This window comes from Lolium rigidum, chromosome 5 (genome assembly GCF_022539505.1).
Source record: "Lolium rigidum isolate FL_2022 chromosome 5, APGP_CSIRO_Lrig_0.1, whole genome shotgun sequence".
NCBI classification, from domain to species: domain Eukaryota; kingdom Viridiplantae; phylum Streptophyta; class Magnoliopsida; order Poales; family Poaceae; genus Lolium; species Lolium rigidum.
In genome coordinates this window covers 187,696,881-187,711,860 of record NC_061512.1, presented here as the reverse complement: position 1 = coordinate 187,711,860, position 14,980 = coordinate 187,696,881, and the positions used below count along the sequence as shown (strand labels likewise).

General features: G+C 46.3%; 2 protein-coding genes and 1 pseudogene across 2 annotated transcripts; 2 read left to right on the top strand and 1 right to left on the bottom strand.

Moving 5' to 3' along the window:
• Positions 1 to 1,568: 1,568 nt before the first annotated feature.
• On the top strand, positions 1,569 to 4,552 carry LOC124652150 (protein TIFY 6b-like). Its single transcript, XM_047191176.1, has 7 exons — positions 1,569 to 1,750; positions 2,279 to 2,451; positions 2,543 to 2,859; positions 2,990 to 3,074; positions 3,169 to 3,700; positions 3,816 to 3,873; positions 4,015 to 4,552. The coding sequence occupies exons 1-7, from the start codon at positions 1,669 to 1,671 to the stop codon at positions 4,205 to 4,207; spliced, it is 1,440 nt and encodes a 479-aa protein (XP_047047132.1). The 5' UTR covers positions 1,569 to 1,668; the 3' UTR covers positions 4,208 to 4,552.
• A 2,757-nt stretch (positions 4,553 to 7,309) lies between these two features.
• On the top strand, positions 7,310 to 10,334 carry LOC124652388 (annotated as a pseudogene).
• Positions 10,335 to 11,188: 854 nt separating this feature from the next.
• LOC124656859 (ABC transporter G family member STR-like) lies at positions 11,189 to 14,640 on the bottom strand. The gene is made up of 4 exons (XM_047195524.1): positions 14,002 to 14,640; positions 13,709 to 13,888; positions 12,933 to 13,201; positions 11,189 to 12,782 (listed from the first exon to the last, which is right to left on the bottom strand). The coding sequence occupies exons 1-4, from the start codon at positions 14,638 to 14,640 to the stop codon at positions 11,189 to 11,191; spliced, it is 2,682 nt and encodes an 893-aa protein (XP_047051480.1).
• Between the last annotated feature and the right edge of the window lie 340 nt (positions 14,641 to 14,980).

The window sequence follows — 14,980 nt, the reverse complement described above, 5'->3', positions numbered from 1 at the left end:
GTATATTTCTTAGTGTATCCATTCAATATCATATGTGTAGATGTTTTTCCTAAATATTTAATCAAAGTTAATAAGATTTAACTTTTGACTAATTCTTAAACGCTGTATATTTTGGGATGGAGGGAGTAATATATATATCAAATATAAATGATATGATAGTATATTGTATTACCGTACTAATAATATTAGTTTTTTATTTTCTAACTAATAATATCTTGATAGACTTTGACCAAAACTTATATGCGGATCAATGTGTAACAAAGGCGGTACGACATACTTTTTTTTTTTTTGGAAAAGAGGGAATGCAATGTTGCCGAATGATGTAAATTCATGTAGTAAAATAATTCCATGAAAGCGCCTCATGTACAAGGTTTTCAGTATCGAAGGATGTTATGTAGCATCGATTCCTTCTCAGCACTATTGTACCGCAGAAATCAGGATACTACATGAAATTACTTAATTTTAAATAAAGTATATGCACATATTTTATACTACCTTGTGTGCATTAAAGTTTAACTATTAATTTGAACCTTGATCACATTTATGTCTTGCATAGAGGCCGATCAAGTAGATGTCCTACTCCCTCGTGTGGATTGGCAAGGGTACTAGAGTACTTACTCCGGTTGAGGGTATACACGTCTTTACGGGTCACCTCAGTAGAATACCTTTGGTCCTTTTTCCAAAAATCGGAGCTCACTCGCTAGCTGATCACCGAATCAGTACAAAGACTTTGCTAAACAAATCCTTACCGTATAAACAAAGCACTCCACCGGTACAAATCTGGAGAGTATATAAAACACATGTTGCCCACATGGTTCATGGCCACAAAACCTAAACAAAGCCGTGGCCGCACGCCACCCCACAGCAAAGCAGAGGAGATCGAGTCGACCTCCCGTGAACCGCTAAACTATTCGGAGAAAAACTATTTTATCCCCACTCACCCCGCTCGTTCTCGAAAAGAACAATATCACATTTATTTATTTTCGAGTATATAAAATAGAAAAAGTACAGTAGTAGTAAACTCGAAAAAGTCCAACACGCGGCGGTCCCCGCGACCACGTGGCCGTCCCGGCGACCCACGCGCAGAGAATCCCGCCGGCCGTACGGGGCCCGCCTCGTCAGCCACGGCGACTGTTCAACGCTAGCACCACGAGGTCGATCCCCACCTAATTCGGCTCGTGCGAGCCACTGTAACTGCCGCGGTAGAACCGGAGCCAGTCTACCCAGCTCCCCGACGCGCGGGGTCCGCGGGGAGCCTTGACCGGGCTGTCAGTGGCTGTGCGGGTCGCGGAGCGGGACGCGCTCGTGCCCGACCACGTGGGTCGCGCTACCGCTGGGCCCCGCCGATGGCGACGCGGCCAGATCCGGTCACCGCCGTGCTCGCCACACATTTTCCCCGATTTGTTTTCTCCTCCCCTCCCTCCACATTTGTTTTTCGCCCGATCTAAAAATAAACGAGCAGACAGTGAGCACAGCCGCAGACCACAGTACTAGTACAAGAGAGAGAGAGGTAGGGCGGTCATCGACTCATCGTCACCATCGCAGACGAAGGAGGAGAGGCAGGAGCTGCAGACAGAGAGCTAGCAGCAGTGCGCGCGCGTGTGTGCCGGTTTATTCTGTCTATCTATCCGAGGCAAATCCGCAGACCCCTTTCTCGGGCCGGTTTGAATGGAGAGGGACTTCATGGGCGCCGCAGGGCACGGGCAGCGCCAGCGCGCCGACGACGACGACGCCGGCAGAAAGGACACAGGTAACACTCCCTCCCCGTCTCCCCCCTTTCTTGACCCATGTCCATGTGCGGCGGTTCCTTACCCCGTTTCGGCGTGTTCGGCGTACCGAATCCCGGGATGGGACGGGTTGGCAGCCCGCCATGGCTCCCTGCCGGAACACGTCCCTTCCGGTTCCGGCTCTCCCATCTCGTCGTCGCACCGCCACCACGATGCCGTGTCCGGCACCTTCCCTTTCCCTCCCCCACGTCCCTCTGCGTTTCTTTGTATGCCTGCCGAATTCCTTTCGGCGGCCCCCCGCGCCGCGCACCGCCCGATGCGGCCGAGAGCCGGCGCCGCAAGAAACCTACTGCACGATTCCCCTCTCCCGGGGCAGACCCGCCGAACCTTTCCGGCCACCCAGGACTCGTCGTTTCCGATTTCGGGCACCCTCTGCTCCGCTGGTCGGATGGGGATGGTTAACGGATCCGTTGGGGGTGCTCCGCGAGTTAGCTCCTATATGTACGCTGGCGTCTGAGTCTAATTGTGAATTGTCTGTGTGCCATCCGCAGCTTACTTCGGAGCAGGAGGCCCGCCGCCGATGGACTGGTCGTTCGGGAGCAGGGCAGAGGCCGGGGCCGCGCCGGGGGTCATGTCGTTCCGGTCCGCGCCCAGGGCGGAGCAGGGGCAGCCCCAGTTCTCCGCCGCCCAGAAGCAGCAGGCGTCTCGCGCCCTCACGCACCAGGTAGCTCCAGCTGCTGCTGCTCGTGATTTATGCATCGTTCATCATTCATGTTGCCTTGTTAATTCCTTTTGGTTTTCTGGATGTTATGCAGAGATCATTCGGTGCCGAGAGCCATGGCAGCCCGCAGTACACCGCCTCTATGCGCGATGCTTACGGCGGCCCGACTTCACAACACCAGCAGCAACAGCAGCGTCAACACCACCAGCAGCAGCAGCAGCATGCTGTTAATGCTGCCAGAGTGATTCCAGGGTCATCCCCGTTCAATCCGAATAACCAGATGTTCAAGGTCCAGAGTTCGCCTAACTTACCAAATGGCGGCGTTGCTGCCAGTGGAACGTTCAAGCAGCCACCTTTCGCGGTGAACGGCACCACGGCCGTCGCGCCTTCCAGAGTCGGTGTCTATGCAAGGTAGTTATTTTACTCTGTTTGTTTATGGCTGGTGATTTACAAGCCAAATGGATGTAAACTCCAATGAAACTGAAATATTTCGCAAAGACAAAAAAACTAATTAAACTGAAACATTTTCTTGCTTGCACAGGAACATGCCAAAGCCGAAGATGGCGCAGCTGACCATCTTCTACGCCGGTTCCGTCAACGTGTTCAACAACGTTTCGCCGGAGAAGGTACGCTTTCTTTGCGTGGCTAGCGCATTTCCATGTTGCTGTCTGTCATTTAGGTTTCCTGCCTGAGCTGAACAAGTGTTTCTCATCCTTGCAGGCTCAGGAGCTTATGATGTTAGCTAGCAGAGGGTCTCTTCCGAGTGCGCCCGCTACCGTTGCTCGCAGTCCAGAGACAAGTTTCTTCGCCCCGGCTAAAGTCGCTGCACCTGAGGTTTCTCACAGTCAAGAAGCAAATCTTTTCGCGCCGGCTAAATTTGCAGCACCCGAGGTTTCGCTCACAAAGCAGATGCTACCTCAGCAGCGCTTCTCGCCTCCTGCGTCAGGCGTTTCCAGACCGATATCCAGCGTGTCTCAAGCTTCGTGTCTCCCCAAGAGCGCCTCTAGCTCCAACATCGACTCGGCAGTCCCTAAATTTCCAACCCAATTTGTTATGCCTCTCGCAAGTCAGCCTCCGTCGACTCGTCCATCTTCAGGCCAATCTGTTGCGCCTCCCACAAGTCAGCATCAGCCTGCTCGTCCTGTGACACTATCATCTTCAGGCCAACCTGTTATGCCCCTCGCAAGTCAGCCTCCGCCTACTCGTCCCGTCACACTTGCCGCTGCCACTGTTGAAGCTATTATGCCAAGAGGTATGGATGTTCACTGTGTGCATCTGCTGCTGCTGTTAGTTTGATGATGTTTTGTATTTTCTGTTGAATCGGTACACTATGATGCTAATGGCGGTGTTTTTTTGTTTTGTTTCAGCTGTCCCTCAAGCTCGGAAGGCGTCCCTAGCCCGATTCTTGGAGAAACGGAAAGAAAGGTATAAACTTAGAATTCATCTTCTTTACTCTCTCCGATTGCTATAGAACAAATAATCCTTGCATACAGTGGCCTCCTCATGTGCGATCGCTTGCATTTGTGTTGATGGGCTGATATTCATGTGTGCACTCTTATTTTACAGAGTGACAACTGTTTCGCCGTATTCATCAGCCAAAAGCCCAATTGAGAGCAGCGACACAGTTGGGAGCTCCATTGAGAACAACAAATCATCATGCACAGGCATTGCCATGTCAAGCAGCCATGACAAGTCAGTATGGCGGCCCAGAAACATCAGTTTTGGTGGAGAGTCCCCAAGTACAAACCTACATATCTGATCCGATAATCTCCGGGTGTCCATAGATTCAGCCCTGTTGACTGACGCAAATGGTAAAAAGATTTTGCATTCAGCGGAGAGGAGGGATCGACTCAGAGAGATAGTCAGCATATGATTTATTGATGCTGTTCTTATTCATGTTTAGAGGTGTTCTTGTTTGTTAGTTTTTGCTGTAATGCTGGTTTAGCTGGTGCAACCCCACCTAACTAACAAGAGAGCTGTCTGTCACTTGTCAGACTCTTGATTGTTATCTCTTCTTTTTTGCCGTTGCTCCGTTGTATTGCAGAAAGAAATATGTTAATTTAGCAGTATGAAATTATAGGCTTACAAATTTCAGGGATCGCAATCTTGTTCTTCTGTCTTATGAACTTACAAGCTCCCCAATACAAGAGCTTACTGTTGCATACTTGCACATTTTATGGTCTGTTACATCACTGGCAACATTTCTGCACCGCAGTGAATGCTTTTTATGTAAGATGTGTACGAATATCTAATCTAAGATCTACTAGTTATTAGCATGACTGGGTCAGTACTGGGTTTCAGATAATCACTCTGGACCAGCTAGAACTGGGGTCCTGGTTTTGCCTGAAACAGGATGCCAGATGGTCCTCTCCTTATTGTATGGATGGATGTATGGTCTATTATCTTGTTCCCGTTTTATACATTTTTTTTTCAAATATAGTTATTCTTTAATTGCCTGTGTCACCATTTCTGCAACCTACTTGAACACTGAGTCATTTACTATGACACTATTGCCTGGTTTTCAATAAGGATGCATGCCATCAAATTGGTTGCCCTCGGTAAAACTGTTGCTGCATGGAAAAGATAGAAGTTGGACTTTTGCTCGCTTCAATTTCTGTCCTTGTGTTTGTTTCAGCTGTTGGAGAACATGAATCGAACACTACAGTAGAGCAGAGGAGTTTCCCTTACCTCCGTTATGGCGGACGATGGACACGGCCGAAAGCCGCCGCAGATATACGCAAGACCGCCGCGGCTGGACAAGAGGACCCTGGTCCAGCGCCGGAGCCCGAAGGTAGATGCGCGTTGCCAGATCTAGGTCGCCGCCGCCGGTAAGGAACTTGGGGGAATGCAAAATTTGGGAGGGGGCTAATGGAGAGGGTAACCGAAGAGGAAGGTTACCCCTACCTTTGCCGCGCAACGCTACTGGAATTTTGGCTTCTCCTGCCATGCCGAGGCGGAGCTCCCTCGCGAACGGCGTTGTCGATTTTCGTCTCGCCAGAGCCTGGCCCTGGAGAAACTGTCAAACCGGACGTTCCTTCAGGACCTATCTTAGGGGTGCTTTAAAACTCATGCTATGCAAGAACGCAAGTGCAGCCAGAAAACCAAACGGTCCAAAAAATACTGGCCGATGCGAGCGAAGAAGCATCCAGACTACCAAAGCGGCCTCAGTGATCAGCTTCCTGTACATGAAGGATGCAGCAAATTTGCCGAACAACGACGGTCTGTGAGGCTTTACGGCAGACGATAATCTATTTTTTTTTATGCGTCGAAGCAGACGATCATCTCTGAGTGCTCAAACTTCAGAAACCCGGGCTTCCTATCATCGCGAAGATAAGCGTAAACTGGTCCCGTATGTTTGGGCCAAAATTGGGATATATGGGCTTGGCAACTAAACGGCCCACAACATGTCCCAGCGACTAACTGTCACCGCACGGCCGTGATTGCGAAGGGATACTCCTGAGCTCCGATTATAGCTGGTTCATACGGCCGGCGGCGCGGCGTGCGGAGAGGGCGAGTCTACCTAGGGTTGCTGCTCCGGCGAGGAACTGCTCCGTGCGGCGGCACCTGGTTAGCGCTTACCCGTACCGTCTCGACAGTCTTCAGGACCGGGTGAGCGCCTTGCCTCATCCTTGATGTGTGTCGCCTGTGGAGTGCAAATCTAAGCAGGATGTGTTTCGATATAGTGTCAGAGTGTCGTGATGTTTGATTGTGCCGCCAATCTTGGATTCGGTAACTCAGGCTACTGATTGTCTGATTCAGCTTCATAACATGTGTGCTGCCCTAGTACCCTTTGATTTTGACGCGGACAGATTCTCTGGCGTTCTTTTTTAGTCCAAAGTAGTTCATCTTGCCTGTGGCTGTTGCATATGGATTGCTAAATTTGACTATGGGCATTTTAGTTTACATTCTCACGGGGGGTGGGAGAGCTCTGCGCTAGCTTTCCCCTTTCCGAGAATCGACCCTTCTGTTTTGTGAACACCGTAGTTTAGTCATGGTTAATGCCCCATTCAATGTTCAAAGCATAAAAGTGTACAGATATACAAACCTAATTATATGGGAAAATCATTGACTCACAGCGCAAATTGAATTCTAAGATGGTTCTTTTTATATCACTGCATTTGTAGAGGAATATACAGTAAGTAGTCTAGTACATGCAATAATTCATAGCAATTGGATGTTTGAATGTGATCACAAATCATATCATCTGCAGCAAGATAATCCATAGACTGTAACAACATGTTATGTTGTGCACACACTTCTTCTCTTATGCACCGAAAATCTATATGGTATCTGGCTATTATGCTAATTTTGCATAACATCTACACACTTATTGCGAGAATCGATTTCAACCTGATTCTGTGACTGAAGTATTAATATGTAACTGAAACACACCATTTACACCGTATTAAATTCACATCTCCTGGGATCTCCCTCTTAATCCGGAGTGCATCCCCAATCCATAGACCCCTGTCACCCATAGTTCATCACCATCACAATCTGTTGACCTCCGTCACCCAGAGTTCATCGCCATCACCAATCCTTTCTGGGAGAAAAAACTCCTACACTTTTAAGTGGTCAGAGATGGAAGATAGTCTGGACGATGCGGGGGTGGCCCAGCTGCAGTTGCTCATCTCTCGCTGTCGCTCCAACCCTTGTGTCCTCCACCACCCCTCCCTCTCCTTCTTTGTGGACTATCTCCTCAGGTTTGTGATCTCTCTCAGTTAAAACCATAGCTTATCCTGTTGCCACCAGAGTTAGTGGAAAAATCTGAGATACCTTGTGTTTCTGATTCCTCTTCGACAAAGCTTTAGCACCTGCTTTCCCCTCCTCTCGTTCTCTGTCTCGATTTACTTTTATTTGTTTCGTTGTGCTTGACATGCTCTTAGTTCTGTTTGCAGCCTCGGAGCAAGGGTTCCGGTTATATTTCGTGGTATCTTCATTGTGTGCCGCTTACATACTAATGGATGTGGGCATCGTTGCTGTGCAAGATTATTATTTTTGGTTTACATGCAATTAGTCCTATTAATTAGTTCTCTGCAAGTTGTTCATACAAGAATTTGGAGATAAGTTGAGTTTTACTGAAATACAATTTTTAGCAGAAGGCATGGCGAAGTCTGGAGAGAGCAGCTTCAACGATGAGATTATGGAGTCAGATGTCGAGTTGGAAGGGGAAGTTGTTGAGCCTGACAACGATCTTCCGCAGAAGGTCGGGATTTTTTTTGAATAGTAGTCTGATCTTGATAAAGCCATATGGTCTGTGTTGGTGGTACAAAGAATTGATGATGTTGCTTTGCCCTTCTCCTTTATAGATGGGAGATCCATCAGTTGAAGTCTCTGAAGAGAAACGCGATAAGGCACAGCTGTACAAAAAGAAGGGCGTTGACGCGCTTTCGGAAGGCAAGGTTTAACTGTTATTATTATAGTCTGGAAGGAAAGGTTATATGCGCTGTGAGAGAGCAGGTCTAATTATTATCATGGGAATTTACAACAATCAATTTTTGCATATCTACAATATAAGAGAATGGAGTGTGATTTTTGTAGTTCAGTGAAGCTCCACACTGAAAGTTCTCCACGTATTTAGATATTTGATTGAATCAATGTGGATTTTGCGTATTAGGTAAACTGAACGAAGCAATCGAGCACCTGACGGAGGCCATCTTGCTGAACCCCACTTCAGCTATCCTCTATGCAACCAGGGGTATTAAGAATTAATGTATACAATCATTTATTTTATGTTAAACTTTATATGGCGCTCTTATCCTGGATGGAATTTATCGCAGCTGGTGTTTTTATGAAGATGAAGAAACCAAATGCAGCAATTCGTGATGCAGATGTAGCATTACAGGTTTGGCAATTCTTTGATAATAAATCTCACTGCTGTCCATATATACGCCCATAATCGAGTTATTCGTGTGTAATGTCACCTTTCAGATTAACCCAGATTCTGCTAAAGGATATAAATCACGAGGGATGGCAAAAGCTATGCTTGGGAAGTGGGAAGATGCTGCTCATGACCTTCACGTGGCAGCAAAACTGGATTTTGATGAAGAGATTAGCGCAGAGCTTAAGAAGGTAATAATAACATAACCTACCCTAGAAAAAGGAAAGTAAGGAGAACACAGACCCCATCTGCTTAAAGTAAGAATGTGTCTCAGACATGCATTCCATGTACAGGTTGAACCCAATGTCCACAAAATTGAGGAACACAAGAAGAAGTATGAACGCTTGCGTAAAGAGAGGGACATGAAAAAAGCTGACGCTGAAAGAAAGCGTAAACATGCTGAGGAGGTAATCACCTTCCCAAATGGTTGATAAAAGTGTGAAAGCTCTCTACAAAACTGGTCTCTTCTGTGTTTTCATTCAAGTTTTAATGTTTTGTCATTAAGACTGAAACTCGTTTCAAAACAAGTTGATCTTTCCTACTTATAAAATTTGGAGTTAGTGTTTAATTCACTCCCCCATCACTATTATATATATTGGTGGGACCAACATCTTACAAATGACTTGAATAAACAACTACAACCATCCACACTTTTGGGGTCACCAATCATGCAAAAGACATCCAATAAACAAAATGCACTCTTATATTCATACGTAGTACAACAACAACAACCAAGCCTTTCAGTCCCAAACAAGTTGGGGTAGGCTAGAGTTGAAACCCATAAGATCTCGAAGCCAAGTCATGGTTCGGAACGTGGATAGCTAACTTCCACGCACCCTTGTCCATGGCTAAATCTTTGTCGATATTCCAAACCTTCAGGTCTCTCTTAACAGAATCCTCCCATGTCAAGTTTGGTCTACCACGACCCCTCTTAACATTCTCAGCACGCTTTATCCGGCCGCTATGCACTGGTGCTTCGGGAGGCTATCCGGCCGCTATGCACTGGTGCTTCCGGAGGCCTCCGTTGGATATGTCCAAACCATGTGAGACGATGTTGGACCAGCTTCTCTTCAATCGGTGCTACCCCAACTCTCCCCCGTATATATATTCATACGTAGTGCATAAAAAAAAACACACGAAATAAGTATATACACTAACCACACAACGATCCCATGACATCAAGGCTCTTACGAAAATCCTCATATACATGGTCCATCTCCTTGCGTTTTCTTGTGATTTTTCGTAGCAAGACACATGCTTAGTGCTAGTTGTATGAATAACTCAAGAAACTACTTTATACTTATGTTTTCATATGCATTATCGTGCGCAGGTTTCTGCTGCTTCTGCTGTTCTAAAGGATGGTAAGTTTGTTATATGCTTGTTTATTAGTTTTTTTCCATACACATTTATATACAAATATTAAAATGTAGTATATACAAAGTTTTTCTTACAGAGTATATACCTTAGTGTTCTGTGCTCGGATCACGTTTTCTCTGCAAACTGAAGTGATCAATATTGTTACTTTTGCTGGAATTTAATGCATCTGATACGTACATATTTGTGGTGTTTTACCAGGTGATGTGATCACTATCCACTCGTCAAATGAGTTTGAAGCAAAAATTAAGGCTGCATCAAGCTTGTCTAGGCTTGTGATTCTCTATTTCACTGCAACGTGGTGTGGGCCATGTCGTTTCATGGGACCGGTTTACAAAAGCTTAGCTGAAAAGCACCGGAACATCGTCTTTCTTAAGGTGGACATCGATGAATTAGGGAATGTTGCACATCGCTGGAATGTCACCAGTGTCCCAACATTCTCCTTTGTGATAAACGGCAAAGAGATCGATAAGGTTGTTGGTGCAGACAAGACTGGTCTTGAAAGGAAGCTTGCGCAGTATGGCTCAGCCTAAATAGTGAGCTATCACTACTTCTATGGTGTACTTCCAGTGACTTAAAACTCTCAATAAAGAATGTTTATGAATAAATGTTAGCCTACATGTTGGAAATCTGACCGTTGTTGTTTTCTTGTTTGTATGTTCCATGCTGATTTATCAGGTATGTGCCTTTTTGGTGGTGGTATATGCATATGCACATAATAGAGTAACGTTAGTTTGATGGTCCAGAAGAAGTAACTCTGACATTCTACATGCTGAAAGTTTAGTTACAAACTAAGTTGGTCTTACAAGAATCTTTATCTTTTTTTTTCTTTCTAATTTCTATAATGAACTATATCATTAGTAGTGTGAGTCAGATTCATGCCCATGCTACGATGTTCTTATATGTTATAGTACTATTACTTTTCACAGTTAATAACTTGAGCATTCTTCATTTGATCTCTTAAATATTTCTCCTGTGATAGATTCAATATATGATTGATGTTGATGCCATTGCAGTCTTCTTATCTCTTTCGGTCTTTCCTTTGATAATTGATGTATTGTCTGCTAGGAATAAAGAAATAGAGATGATAATTGGTAGTTGCCTTTGTGTTGGTGTGGTATTCATGGTTACATTATTTTCATGTACTACAATGTTTATTATGTGTAAGGGCACCGAAACAATTTGTGCAGCCAAGAGTTGAATTCATGAATCGACCAAAGCCTCCTAGTAATATCAAAAAATGGGTTGTATAGAAATACTACTAAGTGCTCTTAGGTACATATACCTGAATGCAATATAAAAAATGATTTAATGCTGCCTTACAATCAATGCTTTTGAATACAAACTTTCCTTTACATTGATATAACTGCTAGGAATGTTTTAAGCATAGATAACAAATGTATTCCATCAAAAAAGAAAGATAACAAATGCACACAAACAGATGTGGCATTAATGGATATGGGTATGCCTTCGCTGGAAAGCTATTTATTTCCTCTCGTTCTTGGAGTAGAATCTCAGGACCACGTAGAAGAAGAGTCGATAGAGCACACCCCAGGCAAGGAGGATTGCAACATCTACCCAGATGCTGTCCATTGTGATATCCATGGTTGTGAGCACATCCTGGCCTATCAGGGGGCATATTGTTCTGTTTAAGTGCAGTTCTGTGAAAAGGTCACTGTCCTTGATTTGTCCCAGAGGTCCCGGTGACAGCTCATTAGCTTGGCCAAAATAGCAGTGGCCTCCTTTGAACTCGTTCACAAGCAATGCCTCAAATGGATACTTGATTGCAGAGATGTAGTGAAGCCAACGCCAGACAATAGGGATCTTTGATCGTTTCAAGAAGAACCCACAAGTGAGGAAGAAGAGGGCTGTTGTCGCAATCACGACGGCATAGCCAGTGATGTAGCTCGGAACAAGTGCACTCACCAGCATGACATACGCATTTGTGGTTATGAGCGATGCAAAGAGGATGATCCAGAAGTAAAGCAAACTGCTATTCAGATGGAGCATGAACTTTGTGATCACTGCAAAGGTGAAGCCCTGAATGGCGAAGAACGGGAGATAGACAATAAGGGAGGAGATCACATATGATGAAGCACGGTATGCATTGTGGGACCTCTCACGGATGAAGATGAAGCGCTCCTGGATGAATGTTGGAACTGCATCATTTGAGGAGAAGAAGACAAGGCAAACTGCAAAGATGTAGAAGTTCAGGATGCGGTTGATTGTTAGGAAATCAGAAGCACTGAGGCGATGGAACAGTGTTGAAAGGATGAGTGCCATGACTGTGAGAACGATCTCACGTGAGAGGAACAGCTCTGGTGTGCGCACAACATTTAGTGCGGTACGCCAAGATAGTACGATGACTTCCCTGAGCCAAGGATTTGCGAACTTGGGCCCGTCCTCCGGTGCATCTAGTGGCTCAATAGCGATCTCGTACTCCTGATAGGTTGGCTCTTCTATCTTGAACACTGGTTCTTGGGGAGATGGGGGAATTGACCTGTGTGGCGTAGTCACACGGCTTGGTGGGTAGCTTGGAACTGGGGTCCTTGATGGCGTTCGAGCTGGAGTCCAAGTAGGCCTCCGTTGTGGTGTCCCCGCGACCCCATTGTAAACCCAGACGGAGAAATCCTTGTAGAAGTCTGAAGCTAATCTTGGATGGTAGCCTGAGGTTATATTATGCAGCGGTGTTCGTGTTTTTCTTTCAAGAGAATTGTCAAAATCACCCTCCTCATCATCAATATTGTACGACTCAAAGTTCGAGAAGGGGTTAGCATGAGGTGTTGCGCTTGCAAGTGAAAAGTGGTTGTTGCTTTTGAGCTGGATTTGTCGGAACTGCACTGACTTCTGATATGGTGTTCTTGGTGTTCTTGGTACCGGAGTCTTTGCAGCTTCATTGGGTTTGCTGCCATCCCTCTGGTAAGCAACCAAAGGCTCAAGTCCAAGTGTTGATTCATCATACTCCTTGATGACATCCAGTAGGTATTCCATGCTGTTCTCACCATCAGGTACTGGTCGACCAAATCCAGCAAGGTATGTGGGAAGTGTGACTGGGTTGCCTAGATAGATCAATCTTCCCCTGGATAAAGTATTGGAACTAGTTAGAAGGGTATATTACATAGTGCAATGTGGTTTTAAACTGTTCACCCATTAACAACCTCAGCGGAAAGTATGTAATTAAATATGTTCTAAGAACACCAAGTTGAATAAAATGGGATAGTTGTATCACCTTGCAAGGATGACAATTCTGTCAAGAAGCATCTGTATCCTGAAAGACGGTTGATGAATTGTCATGAGCACAATGCTTCCTCCTTTTGCAATATCCTTCACCTTCTCCACCACACTGTATGCACTAGTGGAGTCGAGGCCAGAGGTTGGTTCGTCGAGAAATAGCAGGGATGGTTTATGGATGATGTCTGTACCAATTGACACTCTGCGGCGTTCCCCGCCAGAGACCCCTCTTACGCCTTCATCCCCAATGTATGTGTGAGCTGTTGTCTGCATTTTGTATGGTATATGTAAAAAATCTGGTAATTTTCTCGGGTGCAATTTTCATGTAGTTCCAGTAGAACAAACATTATTAGAATATTGTTCTGACTTGCTTCAGCTTTTGCTTGAGAAATATGATGAGTAAATAAAGCTCGGGTGGTTTGGTTGTGATATTTTTTTTCGCGGGAAAGTTTGCTTGTGATCCTGTTGCTACTATATGTCAGTTGAGACATCTTTTTGAGTGAAAAGGCATAGTATTACAATATACTACTGTAAGGGAAAATATCTAACAGGAAAAAGGGAAACATGAGGTCTGGAAAGTTCTGAGCTAGTATTGTCATTGTAGATGTTAATTGTGATCAAACAAGATTCAGAATGTTAGCAAAGCAGTGCATAAACTGAAGGCTTGTATTCACGCAACTTTAGCTAGGAAGCAGAGATGCTAGCATTCTTTCTCTATATGATTTATTTCGGCTGTGCTACCTAAGGCTAGAATAGGAGGAACTAAAGGGTTACCTGCAAACCGAGCTGCTCAATGAGTTCCCATACCCTCTGCAGCTTCTCAGCCCTGGATAGGGATGGTGGGAGCCTGACTTCAGCTGCAAATGTAAGTGTCTCCAGCACCGTAAGCATGGGAAACAGCTGATCATCTTGCATGACGTAAGAGGAAATCTGCTTCATGTAGCTGGTGGTGACCTGAAGAAGTTTCAATTCAGAGCATAAGAAAGTGCATCATTCCTTTTTTTCTTTTCTTAACCCAGCTGCCTGGTACCTGAAAGTACAACAGAAAAATGGGCTGTGTATCTTACAGGTCGTCCGTCGATGCTGACGGATCCCTCGAGACTCCCCTTGGCGATCCTTCCAGCAATGGCGTCGAGGAAAGTGGACTTGCCAGCACCGCTGGGTCCGAGGATGGCGGTGACCTGACCTCGGAGAGCCTGCCCGGATATGTCATTGAGCAGGTACACCTCCTTCTTGATCTTGACCCCATCTTTCTTCTGCTTCTTTATGACGCTGTAGGACAGGTTCTTGAACTCGAGGCCTTGGCCGGGGAAGTTGGTCACCTTCTCGCTGGCCGGCACAGGGCCGCTGCGCTTCCCCCGCACTTCCGGGGCGTCGAGGAGGCTCTCCAAGCTCTTCTTCCTCTCTGTCCGGCGGGGTGGCAACTCTGCCGCTCTCCGGGTGTCCGCCTCACCCGCCCTCTCGGTCCGATGGGCAGGCTTCTCAGCCGCTCGCCGAGCGGCTTCTATCGGGCGTGGTGGTAACTCTGCTGCTCTCCGGATATCTGCCTCACCCGCTCTCTCCGTCCGGCGGGGTGGCAGCTCAGCCGCTCTCCGGGTATCCGCCTCGCCTGCCCTTTCCGTCCGATGGGCAGGCATCTCGCCCGCTCTCCGATCCTCCCTCCTCATGGCCGACCTGTGCTGATGTTGCTGCTGCTGAGGCTGCATCTTTGCGGTGGCTTGCAGAGTTTCCCCTTTGCCCCGCTTGATTTTATATGGTGCAACAAACAAGAACGTTTCTGAGTAAGCAATGCTGCCATGGACGCATCCCAAACGGCCAAGCAAGAGGGGTTTTGGCCTGTATCCAGAAGCCTTGGAGGCGATGTTCCCTCTGTTGGCGCCTTGGTTTTGCAGGTGGTAATTTTGGTGCGTAGCTGGACGTTGATATAGAGGCAGGGCTAGCACAACGACCGCGCTACGCCTTGGCTTCTCCTGGTTTAGCAAGTCCCACAAATAGTTAGGAGTACTCGTTACAGCTTCGACTGGTAACGAAAATTATTGTGGAATT